This window comes from Sander vitreus, chromosome 7, assembly GCF_031162955.1.
Source record: "Sander vitreus isolate 19-12246 chromosome 7, sanVit1, whole genome shotgun sequence".
In the NCBI taxonomy this organism is placed as follows: domain Eukaryota; kingdom Metazoa; phylum Chordata; class Actinopteri; order Perciformes; family Percidae; genus Sander; species Sander vitreus.
The window spans coordinates 4,846,659-4,873,169 of record NC_135861.1 but is presented as its reverse complement, the minus strand read 5'-3'; the positions used below and the strand labels follow the sequence as shown (position 1 = coordinate 4,873,169).

General features: G+C 42.1%; 2 protein-coding genes across 2 annotated transcripts in view; both read left to right on the top strand.

Annotated features, from left to right (window-relative positions):
* arfgef2 (ADP-ribosylation factor guanine nucleotide-exchange factor 2 (brefeldin A-inhibited)) overlaps window positions 1–23,725 on the top strand; it is a 33,945-nt gene extending 10,220 nt beyond the window's left edge. Inside the window, exons 9-39 of the mRNA XM_078254281.1 lie at window positions 754–887; window positions 2,751–2,985; window positions 3,115–3,214; window positions 3,848–3,987; window positions 4,278–4,386; window positions 4,468–4,657; window positions 4,816–4,927; window positions 5,037–5,242; window positions 5,885–5,969; window positions 7,391–7,562; window positions 7,770–7,921; window positions 8,086–8,214; window positions 8,350–8,508; window positions 9,325–9,472; window positions 9,799–9,895; window positions 10,037–10,077; window positions 10,165–10,334; window positions 11,072–11,223; window positions 12,023–12,195; window positions 12,423–12,583; window positions 12,734–12,864; window positions 14,118–14,247; window positions 14,463–14,598; window positions 14,845–14,983; window positions 15,728–15,785; window positions 15,988–16,096; window positions 16,282–16,421; window positions 16,870–17,047; window positions 17,835–17,973; window positions 20,359–20,476; window positions 21,905–23,725. Coding sequence (XP_078110407.1) covers window positions 754–887; window positions 2,751–2,985; window positions 3,115–3,214; window positions 3,848–3,987; window positions 4,278–4,386; window positions 4,468–4,657; window positions 4,816–4,927; window positions 5,037–5,242; window positions 5,885–5,969; window positions 7,391–7,562; window positions 7,770–7,921; window positions 8,086–8,214; window positions 8,350–8,508; window positions 9,325–9,472; window positions 9,799–9,895; window positions 10,037–10,077; window positions 10,165–10,334; window positions 11,072–11,223; window positions 12,023–12,195; window positions 12,423–12,583; window positions 12,734–12,864; window positions 14,118–14,247; window positions 14,463–14,598; window positions 14,845–14,983; window positions 15,728–15,785; window positions 15,988–16,096; window positions 16,282–16,421; window positions 16,870–17,047; window positions 17,835–17,973; window positions 20,359–20,476; window positions 21,905–22,069 — 4,308 coding nt within the window. The 3' untranslated portion in view covers window positions 22,070–23,725. The remainder of the gene's footprint in view (window positions 1–753; window positions 888–2,750; window positions 2,986–3,114; window positions 3,215–3,847; window positions 3,988–4,277; window positions 4,387–4,467; window positions 4,658–4,815; window positions 4,928–5,036; window positions 5,243–5,884; window positions 5,970–7,390; window positions 7,563–7,769; window positions 7,922–8,085; window positions 8,215–8,349; window positions 8,509–9,324; window positions 9,473–9,798; window positions 9,896–10,036; window positions 10,078–10,164; window positions 10,335–11,071; window positions 11,224–12,022; window positions 12,196–12,422; window positions 12,584–12,733; window positions 12,865–14,117; window positions 14,248–14,462; window positions 14,599–14,844; window positions 14,984–15,727; window positions 15,786–15,987; window positions 16,097–16,281; window positions 16,422–16,869; window positions 17,048–17,834; window positions 17,974–20,358; window positions 20,477–21,904) is intronic.
* A 983-nt stretch (window positions 23,726–24,708) lies between these two features.
* The window catches only part of bcl2l1 (BCL2 like 1), a 29,088-nt gene continuing 27,285 nt past the window's right edge, over window positions 24,709–26,511 (top strand). Inside the window, exon 1 of the mRNA XM_078254279.1 lies at window positions 24,709–24,845. The gene's annotated coding sequence lies outside the window, so the exon portion shown is untranslated. The remainder of the gene's footprint in view (window positions 24,846–26,511) is intronic.

Sequence of the window (26,511 nt, the reverse complement as noted above, 5' to 3'; positions counted from 1 at the left end):
CTGCCCACGACTTGTTTAAAATGGTTCCATACCTCAGACTTTCCTCCAAACTTGCTCAAAGTTAATTCTCCTGTTTTTCTTTTTTTCTTTACATCCTCAAACTCCATGTTGCACTTAAGCTCCACCATACAGCCCAACAGCCCCGGTGTGATGTGTGCGAGAGGAGGAGACTCCGTGCATGACACGTGTTGCGTTTTGTAACTGTAGTCCAACTTGTGTTAACGTTTTGGACACATTTGTTACTTTGGCCTAAATATAGCCTATATAAATAATATTTCTGATTATGGCATAGCTTTCTCCCCACCCAATTAGGCTAATAAAGTAAGTATTAAAAAAAACACAAACGCTTGATCAAGGGCCCGGCCTGAGGATAGTGGCGGAAAATAACGGCCCAGCTCAGACAGAGAATCTAAACTCTGTCCCAGAAGGGCAATTTGTATGCAGCAGGAAGACATCACATGGAAATATACAACACAAACCACACAACAGTGAACTTACTAAAAACAGCAATAAATACAGCAATAAAGTCCAACATAGCAGACATACAAAAGGCAAAAACTAAAAAAAACAGTGACCGGAAAATCAACAAGTAACATCAGTAGGCAATAATCAATTATGGGCTGTCACTGCATCGATGCATCATCCACGTCCGCATCGCGATGTATCGATGCAAGGATTCATTTTAACACCCCTAATAATGTAGACGTGTTGCTTGCATAAAAAGTTAAGACTGACTTTCTCCCTCTGTCTCAGGATGCTGAGGCCCTGCAGGGACCCCACGGTGCCGCTCGATTCTCCCACATCCTGCAGAAAGACGCCTTTCTAGTGTTCCGCTCTCTGTGCAAACTCTCCATGAAGCCTCTGGCTGAAGGACCTCCAGACCCAAAGTGAGTGTTGTGTTTGATACAGGGCCTGAAGTTAACTTTTTTTGACCACCTTTTTTTGCCTCATAAAGGTGAAAAACAGGAATTGCACAAACATTGTTCTTTGACTTTGAAGAATACACATTTAAGTGCTGTCAAGTACCACCCGACAGACACAATGACAATTCACAGTTAGCTTGATAACACGTGCATGCCAGCGCATACACGCACGTACACATCACACAGTGCTAACCCGACAGATATAGACCTACCGCAGCTCGTATGTAAACAAATCATGCGCGGCTGTGTTGATGGCTGATTTAGTCACGTAGACAGGTCCTGGCAGCTGTTAGTTACAGCGTTCAGGAACCGTTAAGCAGAACTAAATTATTATTATTATTATTATTATTATTATTATTATTATTACTGGTAAAGTTACCGGGTACCGGACATTTTCTCACCGGTTCCCAACTCCCAACACGCACACACATCTGTGCAACTGTCATTGTACTGTAGCCTACGTCAGCGTTGCATTATCTCATCCCATCTCACCAACAGTTTAATACTTACTCGCACATCCAAACGTAGTCAGAGAAGGGCCTCATCTTCTTTCCGATCGCATGAACGTTCCGAAACAGCAGTCGCCTCCTCTCAAACTGCGCTGCTTTCATGGACGTCAGTGCCTTGACCGCAGCGGTCTCCTCCGGACGCGCAGTTTTTGATAGTTTACAACTTATCCTGTGTAGGTGCCGTTTTGATGACTTGTGGTCCTTAATTGCTTCTAATTTTAAGTTTTTAGTCCCGATTACAAAATGATTTGACTTTGCTTTCTCTGAGCCATACACACGACAGTCACTGCAGTACATTTGTTCTGTACTGCTGTCATAAATCAGCCACTCACGAACCTTGCCGTTGTCACCAATTGTCCACTTTGTATTAAAACGTATTCTTTTACTTTTCTTTGACTCATCCTCATCTTTTTGTCGGTTGTTCGTTTCAGCTGGCCTCTTTACCCCAGTAATGTGCCGCCACATTTTTAGCTAAAATCCAACGAAATGGCGGACTTCGTTGAAATGTAAAAGAACAACTTTGCAAAAAACCTAATGAATCACTCAATTCTCATTGGCTACCTGTCAATGTGGCAGGTAGCTTGACAGTGTTACCCGCCAATTGTAAAATTCACCCGCATTTGACGCGTGGTCGGGTGTTAATTTCAGGCCCTGGTTTCATATGACTTCTAAATGCACGATAACTTAGCGTAGCCAATCCTGTCTTACCTCATCTCAGTTGGCCACATTTCTTTTTTACATCACACCATTAAGATATTTTTTTTAGAAGATTATTGTAACATCCTGAACTAGAGTCTTTTTTATGATGATGATGATGACTTCTATAGTAACACGCCACAAGTGTCTTAAATCATCAACGCTCTTACTCTGAAAACCTTCCTTGACCTACTTTTGGTTCGACATATGGCAACAGCCAAAATGAATATGAATGCCTTTCGCTTACGCACAGCGCTTCATCTCAGTAGCCACAGGTTAACTTGCCCTTTTCCATCCTTGTGTGGCCCTGTCATCTCTAGTTACTGTAACACTAGACCCTGAGCCAGTCTGTGTGAATAGGCCAGAGTAAACTGAGCCCGGAAGAAGCTTGCAAAGAAGTCAGACTGGCCTACATTAAATAAATACCACGATGAAACACCATTATATCTTGTGTTTCCCTCAACTTTAAGTAAACACACTATTCATTGATGGAAGGCACATCTGTGTCTACTGAGCATGTTGCTGTATATGCTGCTTCAGTGTCGTTGTCTGTTTCCTTTTTTATATGTACACTTAAGGCATAAAGTGTAACTGATGCCCATACAATCCCTCTCCTCTGCAGGTCCCATGAGTTGCGGTCCAAGATTGTGTCCCTGCAGCTGCTGCTGTCTGTGCTGCAGGGCGCCGGGCCGGTGTTCCGCACACACGAGATGTTTGTCAACGCGATCAAACAGTATCTGTGCGTGGCGCTGTCCAAAAATGGCGTCTCCTCTGTGCCTGAGGTCTTTGAGCTCTCTCTGGCTATCTTCCTCACCTTGCTTTCTCACTTCAAGGTCCACCTGAAGATGCAGATTGAGGTACAGACGGTCTCATCTGTGTTATTTGTCTGGCATAGCTATGACTGAACAGGAAAATGTACCTGCTTGTTTGATTAAAGAGTCGCTTAATCTCCTGACTTCTATCTCCTGTCGTCCACCTCGTCTCAGGTGTTTTTCCGGGAGATATTTCTGACCATCCTGGAGACATCGACCAGCTCCTTTGAGCACAAGTGGATGGTTATCCAGACACTAACACGCATCTGTGCAGGTACAAATCCACTGACAAAGGCTTTTCTCAACTTATAACTGAAGAATTTGACATACACAGTCAAACTAAAACCCATGCAGACATGGAGTACAGTACATCAAGCTGTTAAAGTGATGGCTTTTTATCATTTAGACATAGGGGACTTATGTTAATGTTGCTTTATTTTAGACATGACAGGACATTTATGGAAAGAGCCAAATGCTTGTGCCATATTTGGCAACTGAGTGTTTTCTGTTTTCTTACAGGCTGCATCACCGATCAATTTTAGTTTTCTAAGTACGCAGGAAGATCGCCTCTTCTCTCCTTGCCAGTCTAAACACATGTTTTTTAATGTCTGACATTGCACAAGCATAGAATACCAAGACGTTGGCTCATTTATTCATCCACGCCGTTTACATGAATGAAAGTTGTAAATATGAGGAGGGAGACAACTGGGGTTGTATGAGGATTATTTTCCAACACTTCTTTTCTATACACTAATCTGACATGAGAATAATCTCCTCCACAGCTGTCTATGCAGGAAATCCCTTAACATGGATATGAGAAGTGCTGCAAGTCAAGTCATTATTGTATTGTTGAGTCTTAAGAAATACATTTTACTGAATTTTGTTATACCTTTCTTCCCCCCCCCAGACGCCCAGTGTGTGGTTGACATCTACGTGAACTATGACTGCGACTTGAATGCAGCCAACATCTTTGAGCGCCTTGTCAACGACCTGTCTAAGATCGCTCAGGGCAGGAGTGGTCAGGAGCTTGGGATGACTCCTCTGCAGGTACACGTACTCTCAGGGATCCAGTGTTGCATATTGTAAGGATCAACATAGGAGCACAAGTTTAAAAATGAAAAATATGTATACATATGTGTACATATGTATAATTTAAATCGTAGATATGAAATTGTTCGCTAAACATATCTCTAAAACTATAAGCACCTAGTTGTAATGTCACAAAGGGTGAGGCAGGACTCTTTTTAGTTTCATACGTCATGTTTTATGTGTAACATGATGTATGTGAATGTGTGTGACTGTGTAAATGAACAGGGTGGTTCTATATTAATCCACAGGAGCTGAGCCTACGTAAAAAGGGTTTGGAGTGCCTGGTGTCCATCCTCAAATGTATGGTGGAGTGGAGCAAAGACATGTATGTCAATCCAAACCTTCAAGCTAACCTTGGTAAGTGTGTAGTGTACAGTAAATATGGGAAGAATGCACAGGAGAGCGGGGGAAGTCCAAACATATCATTTTGTTTTACAGGCCAGGAGCATCCATCAGACAGTGAGGGAGGAGAGCTGAAGCTCCCAGATCCACTGGCAGGGCGTCGAGACAGCATCAGTTCGCTAGACTCCACCGTCTCCTCCATCGCCGCGGTTTCCCAGGCAGACCATCCGGAGCAGTACGAGGTTATCAAACAGCAGAAGGACATCATCGAGCACGGCATCGAACTGTGAGCCCTTTTTTCTCAACCTGGTTAGGGTCACTTAGGATTAGCCTTTATCAATGGAGCAGTCCAACATAGTGGACTATTTTCACCTTTATACTTAATGCTATTTGTTGTTGGTTAGGAAAGATGAGCATCGATGTCTTCCTCTTTTCTCTCCCCAGTTTCAACAAGAAGCCGAAGCGAGGTATCCAGTACCTGCAGGACCAGGGCATGCTGGGTTCCACAGCCGAGGACATCGCCCAGTTCTTACACCAGGAGGAACGACTGGACACTGTGAGGGATTGCACAAACTTAAAATATACAGCGCTCTGTGTGTTCTCAATGAACAAAACTGTTTATTCACGTTAGCAATCCTCCAACTGCTTTACCTCTGCACCCACAGACCCAGGTGGGAGAGTTCGTGGGCGAGAACATCAAGTTCAACAAAGAAGTGATGTACTGTTATGTGGACCAGTTGGACTTTTGCGGGCGGGACTTTGTCTCGGCACTCCGAGCGTTCCTGGAAGGCTTCAGGCTGCCTGGTGAGGCCCAGAAGATTGACAGGCTGATGGAGAAGTTTGCTGCTCGATACTTGGAGTGCAACCAGGGGTAAGACCCACTTTAGATTTCCTTTTGAAATATAAAGGCTGATTTACGGTTCTGTGTTAAATCGACGGCGTGGGTACGTATGTAGGTACGTGGAGATACCGACCCTACGCCGTAGCCTGACGTGCACCTCTTAAAAAAGTAACTACACGTCACCGCAACGCATGCCGCTCTGCTGTGGCTTGGTAGCGTTGCATTTCCCCCTAATCATTCTCGGGTTCTCCTCCATAAACAACATGAAATCAAGGAGCGGGTTAACTTTTCCTGCTACAGATTTCCCACCGTGGTCAGAAAGCACAGGGGAGACGCTTTGTTTCCCCCGCTATGCCTCTCTAGCGTCCTTGCTCCCAAGCTAATCCCCGTCACACTCTCACTCGCTCTACTACACACTCACACATGCCGGCCCTGCTATGGCCCTGCTATTTGCTTAGAGATTGACGCACACACCAACGCACAAGTATAAACTTTAGACCACTTACGTAGGCTACAGCCAAAGCTCTGCGTGGAGCCTCCGCACAACCATGAATCGGCCTCAAAAGACCAGAGAGAGGTCTTTTTTTTTTATTTTTAGTCACAGAAGTTTCCGTTTGATTAAAAAGAAAACAAATGGCTAACCGTTGCACTGATATGTGTTCTCTTTTGCAGCCAGACTCTGTTTGCCAGTGCAGATACTGCCTACGTGCTGGCATACTCCATCATTATGCTCACCACAGACCTGCACAGTCCTCAGGTTAGAACTGTGGACTGTTTTATGTCCTGTCACCATCATCACCATGATCTCTATATGTGGGCCACTGTATCATCCAGGGTGCAACTGTATCTCGTCTTTCTTGCATCTGAAATTTAAAGTCTGGGAAAAGCAGGTGTAAAATATGGCGCACTGTGAGACACACACAGAGACGATAGCCATGGGGGGGGAGGGGAGGGAGGGAGAGAGAGAGAGAGAGAGAGACACGATGAGACAATGAAAAAACTTTATTGACAGCAGTAAGGACTTTTTTGCAGTAAATTCAAATATACATGCATACATACATAACCACCGAATTGTACCTGCCTGTTTCCCTCAGTAGCTTTCTGCTTTCAGCTTCTGTTTCATAACTGATCCAGACCAGTGTGATATGACCGGTTATATTTTTTTATTTTTACAGAAGTAATATAGTCAAAAGAGTTAAAACTTAAACCCCCCCCCACATTAAATTTTTATTTTTGCTCCACTGCTTCCCAGACCTCTCAGGTCGTCTGGGACAGGTCTGCTTGTTGTCCCCAGAGTCAGAACTAAACCGGGAGAAGCAGCGTTCAGTTTTTATGCTCCACATATCTGGAACAAACTCCCAGAAAACTGCCGGTCCGCTGCAACTCTCAGTTCTTTTAAATCAAGGCTGAAGACCTATCTTTTTGATGTTGCCTTTCTTTAAATAATTTGTTCATTTGTTATACTGAAGTTGCATTGTTGAAAGTGTATGACAATCTATACAAGCATATAAAGAGAATTAAAAAGTAAGACCTGTGGGACCGGCCCGTTCTGAGAACAGCAAGGATGGCGGGTGGATTACGTGTATAGGGCAACGGCTTATACATTGTCCCATACTAGCAGCCTAAAATCTCGTATTTTATCTGCTTTTCTATTGTTAACTGTTTTTAACTGCTCTTTAATGTTTAATTTCTTATACTGCACTGTAACTTTTATTCTCGTATTTTATCTGTTTTAAATTTTTTAATCGTTTTAATGTAAAGCACTTTGAATTGCCCTGTTGCTGAAATGTGCTCTACAAATAAAGCTGCCTTGCCCAGACATGTGCAGTGTGCATCAAATTAGCAAATCAGGTGAACTATGGCTGGGTTCATTCATGTCTGCAGTTTAGTAATGACCCTGCATAATATTGCAGTGAAACAAAAATGTTTTTACCTTGGCAGTAATTTGCAGCAGGCTTAGTAAATCTCCCCCAGTGTATAAAGACTAAACCATGATAGAAGCTAACACCTGATTATGGCAAGACTATTAGGCAGCTTATTTTATTTTAAAATAGGCAATGCTTGAATAGCTCAGCAGGAAATGTTTTCCACTGTGTCCCTTATTCCTACACTCTCAATTTCCTCCCTTTTTTAATGAATCACTCCAACTGCCTTTCTCGATCTTCTTCATTTATGTAGGTGAAGAACAAGATGACAAAGGAGCAGTACATCAAGATGAATCGCGGTATTAACGACAGTAAGGACCTCCCTGAAGAGTATCTATCTTCCATTTACGATGAGATCGCAGGCAAGAAGATTGCCATGAAGGAGAGCAAAGAGTACTCAATCACCCCAAAGTCCACCAAGCAGAGTGAGTACTAGTCCCCATTCATTCTGTCAGGATTACTCACTGAAATAAAAGTTTTCTCTGAATTTTGCTTCTGTCCCACACTGGCTGGTTTAAAAGACAACCGACTAGTGATGTATCACAGTGGTGTCCTCTAGGCTCAGTATCTCCCTGACACTATTTGCTCTTTGCTGAAAAACAACAGAAACATTTATGTCCTCCTCCCTGCAGGTGTACCCAGTGAGAAGCAGCGGCGTCTGCTGTACAACATGGAGATGGAGCAGATGGCGAAGACCGCTAAAGCTCTGATGGAGGCTGTCAGCCACGCTCAGGCTCCCTTCTTCAGCGCTACACACCTGGAGCATGTCAGGCCCATGTTCAAGGTGCTACTTTTTACTCATTTCCTTTACATTCCTGATTAGATTGATCCAGATCTTTGAACAGTGGAATGTATATTATAACCAGAGAGGCAAACTGTTGCACCAATATAGTGGTTTGCCTACCTTTTTAGAAATGTACACATGCCGATAATTTGTGTATGTTGTAGCTGGCGTGGACCCCCTTGCTGGCAGCGTTCAGCGTGGGACTGCAAGACTGTGACGACCCAGAGGTGGCTTCACTGTGTCTGGAGGGCATTCGATGTGCCATCAGGATCGCCTGCATCTTCAGCATGCAGGTCTAATGCTCTTGACACACATTGAGCCTGATGTTTATATTACATTATTATATCACGTGAACATGACATTGGCTCAGTGTTCCCAGTGTTTAAAACAGCATGTGACTGTGTAGTGACTGGCCTCCCTGTCTGTAGTTGGAGCGAGACGCATACGTCCAAGCCTTGGCCAGATTCACCCTGCTGACGGCCAGTTCCAGCATCACAGAGATGAAGCAGAAGAACATTGACACCATCAAGACCCTGATCACTGTGGCCCACACGGACGGAAACTACCTGGGCAACTCCTGGCATGAGGTGACTCCCTATTAACAGGAGTTATGAGCAGTAGTAGCACAGGGAAAACATATTATCTCTCATATCTTGAATCTCAGAAATAACTGATAGATACAGTGATGGACTTCAGAAAACTTGCACATGCACTCAGCTGCCAATTAGTTCGATACACCTAGAACAAACGAATGCAGTCTAATGCAGCAGCACTGCAATATATCCTCCCTTCATGGATGTTCAGTTTGAATTTGATCTTGCCAGAGTTTACTTACAGCCTTTTGCCAATGGATTGGTAAATATGATTAATGAGATTTATTTTGGGGCATAGTTTTTCATATGTAACCTAGATAGCTTAGTCACTTATATTTGCCTATAAACATGAGACAAACATAAAAAGAAGTCGCTTTTCTTGCATTTTGAATCTAAAAACTGAATATTTTAAAGTGCCACTGTCAGAGAACTACAATAAATCATCATCATTTCTACTTTGAGAGTGTCTTAAAGCGGCGATGGCGCACTCTCCTTGGAGTAGTCCTCCTCATTGTAGGACGCTTCGTAAATAACTTTTAGTGCTTTTAATCTTTGGTCAACTTTCAGCGCAAAAGATAGATTGTGAGATGCTTGATAAATAGGGCCCCTGGTACATTATATTCTTGCATCCCAAGGAAAATGCCTCAACCTTTTAAGAGTTGAATAATAAAAGTGCAAATTTATGATCACTGTTAAGGATATATTTTTCATATAAACTGGATCAAAACTGTTCTCAGGTCATCATATCTATTCTAAAATGAATAAGACATACAACCCCTAGACGTTATTTGTGTGTTATTTGTGTTGTAGATCTTGAGGTGCATCAGTCAGCTGGAGCTCGCCCAGTTGATCGGCACAGGGGTAAAGACGCGCTACATCTCAGGGGTGGTCCGGGACAAGGAGGCTGGCATCAAGGGCTTACCCTCTGGCACAGAGGAGTTCATGCCCCTGGGCCTGGGTAAGACACACATACACACACACACACACACACACACACACATACACACACACACACACACACACCCCATAACTTCTATTCACAATTTAACCCCTGACTCTTAAAATCACCTGCTAAGTTGTCTCTATCTTGAGGACTCTCATTAAAACTACAAGTTCCCGTTGTGCTTCTACAGTAATAGCCGGTGTTAACTTTTTCAAGCCAGTGAATATCCAATATTAACTTAACCATTTATTGTAAAAACAATGTCTTTGTCACTGTGCTATTAAAAGTCGTGATGCCTGACTGTATACATTAGCTTGTGTTAAATGTGTTTAATGGTGAAGGTAACCTGGTGGGAAGTCAAGACAAGAGACAGATGGCTCACATCCAGGAGTCAGTAGGAGAGACCAGCTCTCAGAGTGTGGTGGTAGCTGTGGACAGGTAAGACAAAATGCCCCTAAAAGTAATCCGATACAGGACATTAATAATCACATAATAAATGCATGATCTATATACGGCCTCCTTATGACGAATGAAGGTTTCTATTCCCTACAGGTACTAACGCTGCTTTTATATTTGCAGGATCTTCACTGGTTCAACCAGGCTAGATGGAAATGCGATTGGTGAGTGTGGCCTACAATATCTCTGTTTGTGTACGTTACAAAGAAAGAGACGTTATTTATCGTGTGTTGCTGTTTAACGGTATCCAGTGGACTTCGTGCGGTGGCTGTGTGCGGTGTCCATGGATGAGCTGGCCTCAGCACACCAGGCGAGGATGTTCAGCTTGCAAAAGATTGTGGAAATCTCCTACTATAACATGAACCGCATCAGGCTGCAGTGGTCTCGAATTTGGCAGGTCATAGGAGACCACTTCAACAAGGTCAGTAACAAAAAGTAGAAAATAAAGTGTGAGCTACAGTCCTGTGTGCGTTAGTGAGGGGTGGTGTGGCAGACTGTGATCTTTTGGTGTGACTCCCTGCTACTCTGTGCACTTAGTTTTGTCCTGTATTGCCTCCCTTGAGGATTTATTACCACTTCAGGGACATAAGAAGGCTCGTTAATTATGTCTAGACAGGCTGTTTGTATGCAAGACATTGTGATTTATTTTAATGTACTAAGGTGGGGCCTGTTTTGTCCTAAGAATATACACAAGATAAAGTCTACCCCATTCCCCTAAAAAGGATTTCACTGAAATTGTCCTTTTTTACTGAGCTTTTCATTTACCATGTCACTGAAAATACAGATGCATAGTAGATAGAATAGAAGATCCAAACATGGAGGGAATAGTGGCTCAATAAAGCTATTTTAGATCTATCACTATATAATAATTTCAGTGAATATTAGAATTATTTTCACCAAGTGGCCAGAAACGCATCTCTAGATGAATGCTAATGTTGCTCTGTATCAACTATATACAGTATATGTCAGTGTTGTTTACAGCCTGCTGCGCTGCCCCCAAGTGGCCCAAAAACTGTTAATTAGTTCAATTAAATTAGAGTATACAGTACACATACGGCCCAAACTGTCTTGGAAAGAAACCGTTCATCTTGATTATTTTAGTAAACTAAATTGAATGTATCACTGAGCTCTGCTCCTGACTGTTGTGTCTTTCTCCAGGTGGGCTGTAACCCCAATGAGGATGTAGCCATCTTTGCTGTGGACTCGCTGAGGCAGCTCTCCATGAAGTTCTTGGAGAAAGGAGAGCTGGCCAACTTTCGCTTCCAGAAAGACTTCCTCAGGCCTTTTGAGCACATCATGAAGAAGAACCGGTAATACATTGTAATATGGCCAGATGGGGATGGGAGACTGTACTTTCTAAAAGTGGCCTATGTATATTTATAATAAATCGCTATAAGGTAATAGGAGTAAGAACGGTTAGGAGTAGTGGAGCACAAATAGGTTGTATACACAGCGTACCCCCGGGGTCTTAATATTCTAAAAATAAAGCCTTAAAAGTATTAGATGTAGTTTACAAAGGTCTTACGTTTTTTTTTTGTCCTTTTGTAGGATTAAATAAATACCTTTTAATATAAATACATATTTTGTGTGGGTAAGGTTTTAAATTTACTTTATTTTACATTTTTAGTTTGATTAGAATTAGAGCTTGAAATGTGACAGATATTTACAAACACACCTCATAAAAATGTTTTGTTAAATTCAGGTAACATTACTTTGTAAATAGTTATTCTCTCAGGCTTAACATCCACACTTATTTTTCATTATATGACTGTGAAGTTGGCATTAAATTTCATCCTAGGTGTTATTAAAAAGGTCTTAAATTTAACTTGTATGCACCCAAATAGCTCAGTTGGTAGAGCGGGCACACACATGTAGAGGTTTAGTCCTCGACGCAGCAGTGTGGGGTTCGACTCCGACCTCTGCCCTTTGCTGCATGTCTTTCCCCCTCTCTCTCCCCTTTCATGTCTTCATCTGTCCTGTCAAATAAAGGCCTAAAATGCTCCCAAAAAAATATATATATATTAACTTGGAAAATTCTGGGGGTACCCTGATACAGTAGATATAAAGAGTGTTTTTCACAGCATTGCACCATATTAACAGCCCCCCCAGGTCCCCCACTATAAGAGACATGGTGATCAGGTGTGTGGCTCAGATGGTGAACTCCCAGGCGGCCAACATCCGTTCAGGTTGGAAGAACATCTTCTCAGTGTTTCACCAGGCAGCCTCCGACCACGATGAGACCATAGTGGAGCTTGCCTTCCAGACCACTGGGCACATTGTCAGTGAGTATGACAGCAGCTCTTTCCTCAGGGCAGCCATTTTGGCTCCGGTGATTAAAAGAAACAAGTGACAGAGGTTGTGTCAAACTGCTTAGCTGACAGCGAGATGGGATTTTCATAAGAGTGTGAGAATTAATGGCAGGGAAGATTTTAAGATCTCTTAAACCAACCAAATCATTCTTGTTTTTTTTTCTTTTTTTCCTTCCCTCTCTTCATCACTCTTTCCTCAGTGAACACCTTCCAGCAGCACTTTGCAGCTGCCATTGATTCGTTCCAAGATGCAGTGAAGTGCCTGTCTGAGTTTGTGTGCAACGCAGCTTTTCCTGACACCAGCATGGAGGCTATCAGACTCATACGACACTGCGCTAAATACGTCTCAGAAAGGCCACAGGTCGGAAATGTTACTACACCGGTTCAATGAAATGACAATTGTGTGACAAGATAAATGGTTAATGGCATGTATCTATCATTTGCAAGCAGCACTATATAGTTTCTTAAAAAAAGAATGATGTAGTATTACACTTCATGTGTCCCTGTCCAGGCCCTGAGGGAATATACCAGTGATGACATGAATGTTGCCCCCGGTGATCGGGTGTGGGTTCGCGGCTGGTTTCCCATTCTGTTTGAGCTCTCTTGTATCATCAACCGCTGCAAGCTAGATGTCCGGACCAGGTAGAAAAACGGCTCCGCGTGGAGTGTAGCTCAAACTGTCATTTTACTGTGGGGGACTCTAGTTTACATTTTTTGCACACTTTTAGCTTCACCTTTCAGCTACAGTGATTTGTCCTTCCCTTGGGCTTTACCTGCCCCGATTTGTTACAAAGACAAAACATATGAAAAGAAATAAAGTAAACAAACTAAATGTGATCTAACACAAAAAAAAGCAGCATAAAATGAAAGCATGACTGGATAATAACAATAGAGTTCACAGAATGTATTTCCGTAGTGGTCCAGGCCGCTCCGAATCACAATAATTAAGACCATGTCTGCTACATTACTTACAGACTTAAGTGAACATATAACCCTATTCATTTCTAAAGGTTTAAACAAGCATGGAGGACTAATTGAATTAAGAATAAATATGTAGCACTTGAAAAGATGACATCAGCACAGTGAAAGGAAGCAGGATTAATGCCTCTCACTCATGTTGTGCTAGTTATCCCATATTACTAGGGTTGGGTATCGTTTGGGTTTTTTCTTATACCGGTGCTAAAACAATTCTTTTAAAACGGTGCCTGAGCTGGTGCCTGAACCGAAATATATAATATTTATAATGTATATTATATGAAATATAAAAAAGGAGTACAAAACGACAGTTGGTGACATTAAAGAATGGCTTGTTTATTGCCAAGGCCATATGGTCAAAATGAAATGATTGTTTAATAATGTAATAACAATAACTTATAACAATGACTTATTTCACCAGTAAATTGCTGGTAAACGACAAAAACAAGCACCAGATGGGAAAAGGGTATTTTACAATAACTTAAAATGCACCAGAAGGCTGGCGAGTTTCAAGTGAACGCACCGTCTGTGTGTTGTTTTTCCGACAACGGCAGCAGCTGCAGTCAGACTGTTACGTCCCGGTGTTGGAATCCTCTACAGGGAAACACAGTCACACTTTACACCGCTTAACGTAAGCTGTCAGCATTGTAACCGTTGTTTAATCCAGCTACTAGCTAAAGGTAACGTAGCGTCCCATGCAGCGATGCTTCTGGAAAAAAAAAAAAAAAAAAGTCGGGCACTGAAACGAGACTGAATCGTTCTTATGCGGTCTAGTTACTACCGTTTACGTCGGAACCGGTGCCCTATTGGCACCGCGTTTCAGTACCCAACCCTACATATTACACACTCTTTGTTAGGCTGGATGCAAAGCTGTGAAGCAACAAGACTGACGTGTCAACTGTTTGTCTTTCTTCTGACAGAGGTCTCACAGTCATGTTTGAGATCATGAAGAGCTACGGTCAAACCTTCGAGAAGCATTGGTGGCACGACCTCTTCAGGATCGTCTTCCGCATCTTTGACAACATGAAGCTCCCCGAGCAGCAGACAGAGGTCAGGAGTCACTAGTAGCAGGCCGTCAAGTCCCATGTTGTTGTTCATGTTTTGACAAGCTACATACATATTTGAAGGATGTCCTCTTTTGGGATTTGTAGAGGCAGAAGACCTTAAAACTGTTATTAAGTTGTATACATGTAGAGAATTAAATGGGGAATTTGAAAAACACCTGCTAACACATCTGCCAATGTTTGTCTTTTGTTTGCCTCCAGAAACACGAGTGGATGACAACAACTTGTAACCATGCTCTGTATGCCATCTGTGACGTGTTCACCCAGTTTTATGAGCCTCTCAGTGAAGTCCTGCTGGTTGACATTTTCACACAGCTACAGTGGTGTGTCAGGCAAGGTGGGTGTTCAGATTTATTTAGATGGGTATAGCAGAACACTCATAATACTCATCTGTTCCCACAAAGAGCAAATCCTGCTCATAAGGCAGAGGGCCTGGCTAGCTGATGACACTGACTGACTGACGTGGGTGTCTACGTCCTCGTTTCCGCCCGTGTACACGAGGCGTAAAAGTAACATTTTAGTGTGAGGTTCTTGTGAGTATTTGTGTCAGATGTGCTTTACAGTCATTACCTTTCCTGTACAGACAACGAGCAGCTGGCTCGGTCGGGGACTAACTGTCTGGAGAACCTGGTGATTCTGAACGGGGAGAAGTTCAGCCCCGAGGTCTGGAACATCACCTGCTCCTGTATGCTGGAAATCTTCCAAAACACCAGCCCTCACGCGTAAGTCCTGAACCGACGGTACTTTCAGCTGGAGGTCATGTCATTTTAGTTTCAATTCAATCAGCTCAAAATGTTATTAAAACTGCACGTCTCGACGACAGAGTTCGTTCAGTCAGTTAGTTATTTATGTAATCATTACCGTTTTTAAAACTAAACACACAGTTGGCTAGACAAAGAAAGCACCTCAGAGGGAAGATAAGAAAGACTTTATTGTCTTAAGACTTCAAGAACTATTTTACTGCTGTAAAGAGTCTTCATAAAACTGGGCTGTCTCTGCAGTAGAATGGCACAAACATTTTAAATGGTTGCTACAGAAAAAAACAGAGAAAAGGGGCTGTGGTATTCCCTTTCGCCTAAAAGGTAGAAAACCTACAACTACCAGAATGCACGACGCCACACTGGATCAACAAATGCTCGCGCTGGTGGGCGACGTAATGCGAGCATGTCACAGAATTATCGTACACGTATTAAAATTAAACGGTAAGCTAAAATGTTTCTGAAAAAAATGTAGGTGAGAAATGCAGCAACAGAATCTTTTGTATTTGATCAGCGCTGCCTGGTTTTACAGAGAGAGGGACGGCTGTCTCTCGATCCGCTTCTATACTGTACTGTGTCCGTATGCGGAAGTACAATGAGTAGTTCGAGCAGCAATAGTTGGAAACAATTTGTAAGGTTATTGTGCTTCTGTGGCAGGATGTGATCACAACACCTGATTCCTGATCTGCCATTCTGTTTGCTTTTCAGTTTGTTGACTTGGCGACCAGCTGGACAGGAAGAGGAAACCACAGATGGAAAACATTTTGTAAGAAAATAAACAAATACACTCATATGACTTAACAGAAATTACGGTATGTACAACAGCAGCTCAGCAGATGCTTCAAAAATGATAAGCTGCTTTTAGCCAGTGAAAGTACTGTTCCTGTTCCCTGTCAACCTTCCCACCATATCCGAAGTATGACACTAACCTGTGAATGTCCATGATGTTTGTTGCCGTTTGTCTCCAGGACGCAGATTTTGACAACCTGTCCCAGAGCAGCTACGACAGAGCTATGTCTGAGAGAGGACACAGCCAGATGTCCAGCGACGACACCTGGAAGGGCAAGTCCAATGCTAGTGAGTAACACACACACACACACACACACACACACACACACACACACACACACACTATAATTGACATTGATGTATTTTGACCCTCTTCAAAGTCAGTTTACCTTTTAAAGGTGCAGTTCATTTTAATTTTAAGGTGAACCATCCCTCTAAATTCTGTACACCACTCGTATCTTTCTGTTCTACAGGAGTTTCAGACCAGAAGCTGTTTGCAGGGCTGCTGATTAAATGCGTGGTACAGCTTGAACTAATCCAGACCATAGACAACATTGTCTTTTACCCATCAACCAGCAAGAAGGAGGATGCTGAGAACATGGCTGCTGCACAGGTAAGTTACAACAGCTACTATATGGATACATTTTATCCCAACGTTGCTTTATTTTGTGATCACATTTTTCATTAATATTTGAGTAAAGTTGAAAGTGTGAAATAGAGGAACAAAGCTCATATATCGCTCTTAAACTTTGACCAAATGTCAGCTCAGGCCTAAACACACTAAGGCTGCGATCAGACAGTGTGTGTGTGTGTGTGCAGGTGAATATGCTCCGATCAGACCAGTTGCGTCTTTTTGTTATTCTTGCAAGGCAACCATCGAGTCCTCAGTCAACCGTTCTTTTTCACTCTGGGATGAAGTTTTTTTTAAACTGGAGGCGTTCATGGTGCTCCGGCAAAAAGTGAGGCGCTCAGCAACGCAGAGCAGCGAGCAAAACGCCCTGTGTAATCTTAAATTGTCGGATATGCTTCGTTAAAGTTGTGAAATACTGTCCTCCCGTCAGCGAGATGCTCTGGAAGAGTCGGAGGCAGAGGCAGGCGAGGCGGGTTCCGATCAAGGTATGTACAGACACATGACCTCTGCACACCTCTTCAAGCTGCTGGACTGTCTGCTGGAGTCGCACACCTTCGCCAAGGACTTCAACTCCAACAACGAACAGAGGACAGCACTCTGGAGGGCAGGTAAATGGAAAGTAAAAAGTCCTCCTATGATAGCTCAGTTCATACAACTGTATTCCTATCTTTTGCACTTTGTTCTATATATGTGACATGGAGTAGAATGTTTTACAAACATGTCGAAGTTATGAGACTGTCTGTTGTCAAACAGCCTTACAATGTCTTATAATATATTGTCTAACCTCACCGCCTGAAAAAGTCTTTAATGAGGCTTAACAGGTAATTCTAAAGTTATTACTGTTGCAGAGTAATCTAAAATTTGCATTTAGTGCTAATTCGAAGTCTGTATCACAAACGCTCAGCAGGATACCGTGTTGTTGCCTCGATTACTGAACCTGAACACTTTCAACTGTCGGGTGACCTCTCTGCTGAGTGAATCTTTTCTTTGTGCTGTGTGAGTATTCAGGCCAGGCAGTCACACTGAAAATAAGATCTTTTTTTTAGATCACTACACACATTCAGCCCTTCTTCTGTTGTTGTTTTTTTAAGCATTCTTGGGGCATTTTCTTCTGACAGTGGAGAGATGAGAATATCATAAGGGGAGACAGAGAAAATGACATCCAACAAAGGTCCCTGGCCAGACTCGGACCAGGGACGTTGTGGTTCTTTGCCACTGCCTTAAACCCCAACGCCACCCAAAAATTATTGTTTTGTCATTACATATGAGTTACAGAAATGTAATGAGGGGAGAGAGGGCGATGTCACGCAACAAAGGCCAGAATCAAACCGTTCGTTATGTCTTAACCACTAGGCAATGCAATGATACCAATGATTGTCTCTCCTTTGCCCTTAGGCTTTAAAGGGAAATCCAAGCCCAACTTGTTGAAGCAGGAGACCAGCAGTCTTGCCTGCAGCCTAAGAATCTTATTCAGGATGTACTCTGACCTTCAGCTGCAGGACTCATGGCCTGACATTCAGACACGCCTGCTGCTGTGAGTACAACAATGCGGTTGGTCTTTTTGTGGGATTTGTCGACAATAAAGAAAAATATACAATATCAAATAAGACGCATTAGGGCTGCTCGATTATGGAGTAAGTCATAATCACAATTATTTAGGTCAATATTGAAATCACGATTACTTAACATGATCACTCATTGACTTTTGGAAAGATGTTGCAATTATTGAACTTAGAAAACAGTTAAAAAATCAACTGTGAAAACGCCTTGAACTGTGACATTTCCCTTGATACTTTTCCCGTTGAACTTTTTGAATTCCCCTGAAATATATTCAGATGCTGGCTGAGTGAGTTTAGCCGTCGGGAGGGGTGAATGTGCATGTGTCATTCAGAACACAAGACAAGCGTTTACTTGCAAAACGTAACGTGCAAGATAACTGTTTTTCTCAATTCCATTGATTTTGTGATTGTGGCCGAAATCGCGATTTAAAATTTGATTGAAGGTGCAGTAGTTAAGACTTATAAAACTAACTTTCTGTCATATTTGCTGAAACTGACCCTATGTTCCAGTAGAACTACATGAAGCAGGTCATTTAAAAAAGCATCGGCTCCTCTGGCTCCACCTACAGCCTGTAGTGTGATTTGCAAAAATCCACCGCTCCCTGTTCAGATGCACCAATCAGGGCCAGGGGGGGGGGGGTGTCTAACGGCGTGTCAATCACTGCTCATGCACACGCATTCATTCTCCCTTGTGGGGGGAGGGGCTTAGAGACCGTTTTGGGCTGCAGCAGAAAGGGGGGGGAGGGACTGAGAAGTTGTCGATGGGCCTGGATCTTCTCAATCCTAACTACAGCACCTTTTAATTTCACAGCCCTAAGACACATCCATTATAAATGTATTTTTTAACCAATCTAACAGACAGAGAATGCATTGTAAAAAAACAAAAACATAGTTATTCTTCACAACTGTTAATAGTTTATTATTGCCTGGTTAAACGTTAAATAAATAAGCACCAACTGTGTCACATGGAAAAGTGCAGCACTGTTTGTTCTGTGTTGAGTGAGCTGTTGTGACACATGGCTCGTACTTCATTATATATTTATGAACTGTACACTGTGTGTGTATTTTGTAGAATATATTGGCATGCTAGAGCCTGGTACAAATCACCTTGTGTTTTTCAAAGAGCAGCTGCCCTGGAGCAGTTGACTCATGTATTACATCACAAATATGTATGTGTGATGTTAATCATTAAATAATAACTGGTTTTGGTGCTTTAGTTCAAGATGTGGAGCCTTGGCCTGCTATTCTATAATATTTAGGGATGTCAGCATTAACGCGTTAATTGCGACGCAATTAAGGGCCGAACATAACACGTTAATTTTTTTTAATCGCATGCCGCCATTTATTAATTTATTTTCACTTCACTCTGCTTCGCGTCTTGCCTAACAGGCTACTATTTTGACCCTTTGCCGAACTTTGCCATACTTCCTCGTACACATCCTGCTGCTGCAGGCTGCATGATGGAGAAAGACACAAAGAGCAACACAATTCTGAATGGCGCTTTTTATTTCCCAAAACTCCCAGAGGGGTCGAAAGCCATATGCACATTGTGTAAAGCCGAATTAAAATATCACAGAAGCACGTCAAGCTTGAGCTACCACCTACGGAGCTAAGCGTAGTAGTACAGTTAATGTGATGCTACCCGCTAGCATGCTACCCACTCAGGCAAAGCACTATTTTGGAGAGTGCTACTTGCCGAGCTGTGGATGAAACCAAATCCCAGAAAATGACTACAGCTCTTGCGAAACGGGTGGCAACTAACTGCAGACCTGTCAGCATCGTAGAGGACTCGGGTCTTTAAAGACTACGCTTGGCATGTTCTGACCCGTCTTATACGTTGCCTCCAAGGGAGACAGTAGTTTCACGCACGCGTACACAGCCTGTACAACACGGAGAAAGCAGCCCAACTGGAACTGCTGCACAGTGATGCAAGGTGATCACTGGACAGTCAGTGAGTAATCAAAATGATTTAGGAGTTACTGCACACTATATTGACTCTAGATTCAAATGTGTGACTAGATTCACATGTTTTTCTTTTGTTTACAGTAAATAAATCAATAATCAACAAATACAAATCTTAAAATCAAGTTCATAAAGTCACTTTCTTTGCATTCATTTGATTCCCAATCAAGATACACTGGTAAGAATTTCTTTCCATTGTTAATATGTACTTAAAAACATCATATAAAATTCATAATAAAAACATGCGATTAATCACGATTAACTATAGAAATTCAGCGAAAAAAAATTGTACTGTAGTAGCAGCTCTGGTACAGACCAACCACTCCTGCCTATTCAGTGAGATACATGTGTTGTGTTGGTCGTGATGTTCCATGTGTGTGTTGGGTGGTCTCTCTCAGGGTGTGTAGTGAAGCTCTGGCCTACTTCATCAGTCTGACCTCAGAGAGCCACAGAGAGGCCTGGAACAGCCTGCTGATGCTGCTGCTCACCAGGACGCTACGGCTGCCCGATGACAAGGCAGGAACACACACACACACACGCACACACACACAACTGTGATTAAAGATAGGCGTGGCTCAAATACCATAAAATGCCATTAGCAGGGTTTATATGTTTTGAAAAAAACTGGAAAAGTTATGGAATTTAAAAAATGCAAATTCCAGGCCTGGAAAGGTTTTGGAAACATAGAAAGACCCAGAAAGTTTTGGAAAAGTCATGGACATGTTTTTTTTTTTTTAACACAGCATAATAATATGTGATTAATAAATGTATTTCACGTCGTCCTAACCTCAACGTTCTATTCGGGCCGCGATATTACGAATCCCACTATGAACCACATACATTGTCATTCATTTTATTGTTAAACCTCTGAGGGTAAACTTTAACACAGATTTTTATTCTTATTGTATAATGTCGACTGTATTCAGGAATACATAGTCATGGAAATTTGACGAAAAGTATTGGTTAAAATGCGTATGAACCCTGCATTAGTTAAAAAGGGTGGGGGTCAAAAATGGTATGTATGTATGTATGTGACCCTTATTTATTTCTTTAATATTTTTGTGATTTTATAAATCATTTTATAAGCTGTCACCTCATGCACATCATGACTCATGCACTCTGAGTGCATGATTCACTGATGATTCATGGCAGCCCATGACTCAGGGTTTCTTTCCAGGGCATTTAAAGTTTTTAGTCAGAAAAGCCAGCATGAATATTATGGCAGAAGGAAATGTTGGCACCATGGAGCCAGCTTTAGAACAAAAAATGCCAATACAACACTAACTACTGCATCAACAAAAATGATAACGGTATGGACCTTGTTCACAGCAGACATTTTGACTTGTCATTGTAGGAAAAGCACAGCTGAAATTGATAACCTTAACGATGGCTCAGTTCCATCAAGTGTCCCAGTGAGCTATTTCAGTGAGTCAGCATGAACAATACCAGGGCCTCTCCTAAGTGGAATGCAGCCGTCATTAATGGTTTTGAATACACCTGCGCTTTTCCTACTATGACGTGTCAACATGTCTGCCGTGAAAAAAGGTTTATTGTTGAAGTGGGCTGGCCCGCCACCAGTCTCTTGTGCAAGGCCTGCTGTGAATTTTGGGAAAGTTGTTAAAACAAATCTTAGTTGTACAAATTGTGTTTTATTTGCCTGAATGCAAATTTGTAATTCAATGAAATTGTCCTTAAAAGCAGCAAAAACATGCATAAGACAGAAATGTCCTCTCAACACATTCATTTAACGCCCTGCTGTGAACTTCCAGCAGCGCCCACACAACCCAGAGCAAACGCCCTTCCTTTCTCGGTCGTGTATATTCCAAATACACTGGTTACATTTGGTTAGCAGGGATTAAAGCACACACCCAGTGTGTCACTTGGTGGAATTGTGGTGCTAATTTATATATCTATTTTTTTCTTCACTTTCTCCTTCGTTTCCAGTTCAAGCCCCATGCTTCCTGCTACTACCCCCACCTGTGTGAAATGATGCAGTTTGACCTGATACCCGAGCTGCGGGCCGTCCTCAGGCGCTTCTTCCTGCGCATCGGCTCCGTCTTCCACATCGCTGCCCCCGAGGGGACGCCTGTCCGGACTGCCACATCCTAGAATGAGTGGGTGCAGGGTTCGGGTGAAGAAATGGAGATGATGGGCGGACATTGTCGAGTTGATCACAGGTGGACAAATAAGAGACTACCCCCCCTCTTTTGGACTGAAAGAGATTACAGATGGGACTCCAATGTCAGGAGGAAGACGACAAAGGCTTTAGCTTTTCCGTCTCGGTTCAGGAGTCTGTATTAAAGTGTTGAGCTTTTCTACTGCACTCAACTTGTAGAAAAGTCTTTACCCTGTCCTTCCTCCCTTCTTTCTCTCGGGGATGAACAGCACTGTGACCAGCACTCTCTGCTGACTGTTGTCATTCATCATCCCCCTGACTCACCTCAAACTGTAATGACAAGAAAAGAACGTAAACAAATAATTTATTGATATTGTATCTGATTTTGATGGTTTGGTTTTCTGTTTTTTAATACTTAACAAAAGAAGTATGTCTACATACTGAAAGCAAATGAACAATACCATTGAATTCGATGAACCTTACATTTGCGGCTTTTGCGAAAATCTCTTGGCCAACTGTGCCTGTTAGAAAACAATGACACCTTCGGTCTCGCACTTGTTTTGAGTTTAGGGATCTAATCAAAATACGTTGTAATATCTGAACCCTCATGTATCGATGCCCATCCCAAAGCATTGTTTGTCACTTTAATGTTTATGTTCCCTCCTACGTCTGTGTTATTTGGTAGCGGGCTGTTGCCGTTGGTAAAGAGACTGAAACTCCCAGCTGCAGGTGAAAACAATCTGCATCTCTTACAACACTATCGAAGATCTAATGCAGCTTGGTTTGAGAAGTCTCTGCTCTCTATGACAGAACCGTTCTGTCATCTTTAGAATTCCTTGTCAGTGAGATTTAACTTATTTATTTTGCCCACTCGCTTTAATTTGTTTTATGATTATTTTTTCACAATGATTGCTGGTTTACAATGAAAGATTGGTTAAAAGACTACTTCCCTCTGTCATGCATTCCTTTGTGTGTTGACCCACTAAGCCTTACACTAAAGGACTTAAAACATAGTCAATTCCTCCTGGCTGTAGAATTACAGCTGGCTTAAAAAAAAAAAAAAAACTCCACTAATCCATCAATTGGCCCTAAAAAGGTGACACACAGTAGTTGTCCATTTCCCACCCTCTTTTGCACATCTGTTGCCGACAGTTAGCTCATGTATTAACACCACCCAGTGTTTCAACTTGCTCTGGATGGTTGGAACACCCATCAGTGTTGTGTCACATTCAACAGCAGAGTTGAACCACAGAACGGTTCAGGAACGGAGCGAGACCAAAACTCTTATCTACAGAGATACTGGAATCTCTGGATCCTGGATCCTTAGCAGTTTATTCCATGCCTTTTTTCTTTTCTTTCTTTTTTTTTTTTTTTTTTTTAAAGAAAGATGTATGTAATTATTTAAAGTGCATTTAAATATTTTTGAGAAGCATTCCTTCCCTTGCAACTCTGGATGTCTACTTTTCTTCCCTGAAACTAGGGAATATATAAATATATATATATAAATACAGTAAATGAAAAAAGCAGACTGTAAAGTTTTCAATGTAAGATACATAGAAATGAAAGTGCTATAAGGTTCTATACTTAATATTGTGATGTAATCTTCCAAACATTTGGTGATGTAATCAATAAACCTGAATTCTGATCCACTAGTGACTATTGATTCATATTTTAAGAGCTTTCTCACAGGGAACATTTTGACTTGTCAAACACAGGTGGTACTAATAACTTTAATAATTGCTGCTATCAAGATGTTCCAGTTCCAGGGCTGTGGTAATGTGCCTATTCGCTCGTATAGCTTACTGTGACAACCGAACCGAATTGAGCCGTCATCAATATTACCGTACTAGTTACACTTGTGCTTTTTCCTTCTATGACGAGACAAAATAGGATTTGCTCAAGACCACTAAAGCCAGTTTTAACCCAGGCTTTAACCTGAGTTGAGACGTAGCTCTTTAACCATAAGTCTGCCTTACTGACCCTTATATTTGTGTTTAAAATAAGACATTACGATGTTAGTTAATTTCGTTGTAAGAGTAGGAAGTGTGGAAGAGGGATTTCCCGTGTTTGTATATAAAGATGTCCACATGGTGGCACTGCGCTCAAACTAGTAGTCGGCCTTAAGCGCGCTACATTTTGGGGGTAACAAAGGTTACTATGGAGACCTCTCACACCCTTTGTTTTGGGGCATGTGAAGTGAAAAGCTGCCTAACAGCTGCTTCATGGAGACATGTAAAGGAAAACGCCATGCTATTAATCCTTAAACCACTCATTAGGTAGGCAAACAATGGGGAATGTGACAGTTGCACTCTATCTATTTACATAATTCACGTTGGGGTCAGACGCCCCAACAAACATAAACTAGCTCGCTCTAAACAGTTAGCGCTAGCTGGGACTTCCGTGCTGCTAGCCGGTCCAGCTAACGTTAGCTCTCATCTAAAGTCGCAAAGTAACTCGTAAATGACACTCTGGTGATAGGACTAACGTTACATTTTTCCTCCTAATGCATTTGTTGCTATTTCTTCACGTTGGATGAAGCTGTCATGTACTTGGCTGGACTGAACAGAGTCAGACTGGCATTGTAAAGTGAAGTTACGTAAAGCACGTAGCTAGCTATATGTGGGCGGATCTGTGGTAGCCACTAGCTGGCTAGGAGATCTCCGTCTCCGGCGTTTTAGCCAGACGGGCTAGCAATGACGGATAAGATTACTCCTGCTGGGGTCTGGATTGTGAACCACCAGACATGATCTTATGGAGACCACCCTACAAGTAAGAGTTTCTGCTTAGGCTACGAATGTAATTCTAATGACTGTGCTCGTTGTGTTGGCGAAATTTATGAGAGAAAGACTGGTAGAGAGGGTGGATGTTTCCCCTCTGAATCCAGTTAACGTTGTTACTTAGCTAGAGGAAGGAGGTCGACAGATTTGGAAGAAAACGTATAGCCATAATGTTGCTACCTTCTAGCTTTTCCCGTCAAATCTAATTCTGTTTGATGCAAAGTAGCTATACTTGCAAACTGTAGTAAATGATTTTGCCACTGTAAACCACATTTATAGGTTAACAGTCTACGAATGTGCGACTACACTAAGACTGTATATGACAGTGACAGCCATCTTCAGTAGCCTAGCTACATGTTCAGTAGCAGCCTATAGTATCTTAAGTATTTAGGCGGAGCTGTGTGTTTCTGTAATGCTTTGCTTAGTTTTGTAATGATTGCCGTTTGGGTGAAGTCTATTCAGAGCTGGAACAGAGGGTGGTGTCGCAAAGTGGCATTGTGATGCGTTGTGATTAAAGGGCTTAGCCCAGTGTTTATGACAGGAGACTGGAATGGCCTGTGCTGCCTTCAGGGGCTCCTACTAAACCCGTTTATCCGTTTGTAAATTCAATTTCTAAAGTGTGCCTTTGATTGGAAATACCAACATGTTTGTTGAATAAAGAAAAAAAGGCACAACGTTCAATTGAACTGCAGTGACTAGAAGGCTAAAACGAGACGTGCATCAGACGTGTCGTTTATATTTTAGTTAATGATATAAAAAAATAAGCTCTGTCACAGATAAAAAAAAAAAAAAAGTGAACAAAGAGTGATACAGACATACACCCCGCACAATGTACACAGAATCTAAAAATGAAATAGTATTATTTACATCGGTTTCTACAACTGTTCTTCACAATGTTTGTTAGATTATAGTGTACCTAGATCAGGAAACGCTATACTTTAGTCTTCGGTTATATTACTAGATGGAGTTTTATAATAGTATGTGTAACGTTAGTCCTGCGTTTAAAAGCCAGCACAAACGATTATTCTCGATATGATCGTGATCCAGATATTCAGACATCTCTGAAGGCGTCGTATTACGTAATAGAGGAGGGCTGGGCCTAGAATGTAGGGGAAGACGTGCAAACATACACACACCCGTACACAAAGTGACTACCTTACATTCTTGGATTTTGACAGCTTTTGTACAGACAGACTGACTGACAGTGTCGGGACATTTCACAGAGGGAAACGAACCGAGGATAACTTCACTTTATCCAGTACAGCTGGTAAGACATATTAGTCTTCATATCTTATATAGGCCTAGTCTTTATATTCAGAGACGGCGATCAAAATGTGTATGTGTTTAACCTGGAGATTTACATCGAAACACCGATGGGGCTCACACAAACCATGCAGGGAAAGCAGCCTACAGAGGCACTATAGTATATCGCTAACATACACGGGTTAGTTCATCTGTTTAAGTTACGGTTCAGATTCCACCGTAATAAACATGAACACAGCCTTCCGTTTGCTTTGGTTAATAATTGAGCGATTGTCATTACAAATGTTGCATTCAGGTGCAACATTTCGAGTCGTTGGTATTCCTGTAGGAGCTGTGTGGTGTTTACATTAGTGCTGGGTTATTAAAACTCGAGCCACGTGCTGGTAGCATGGGAC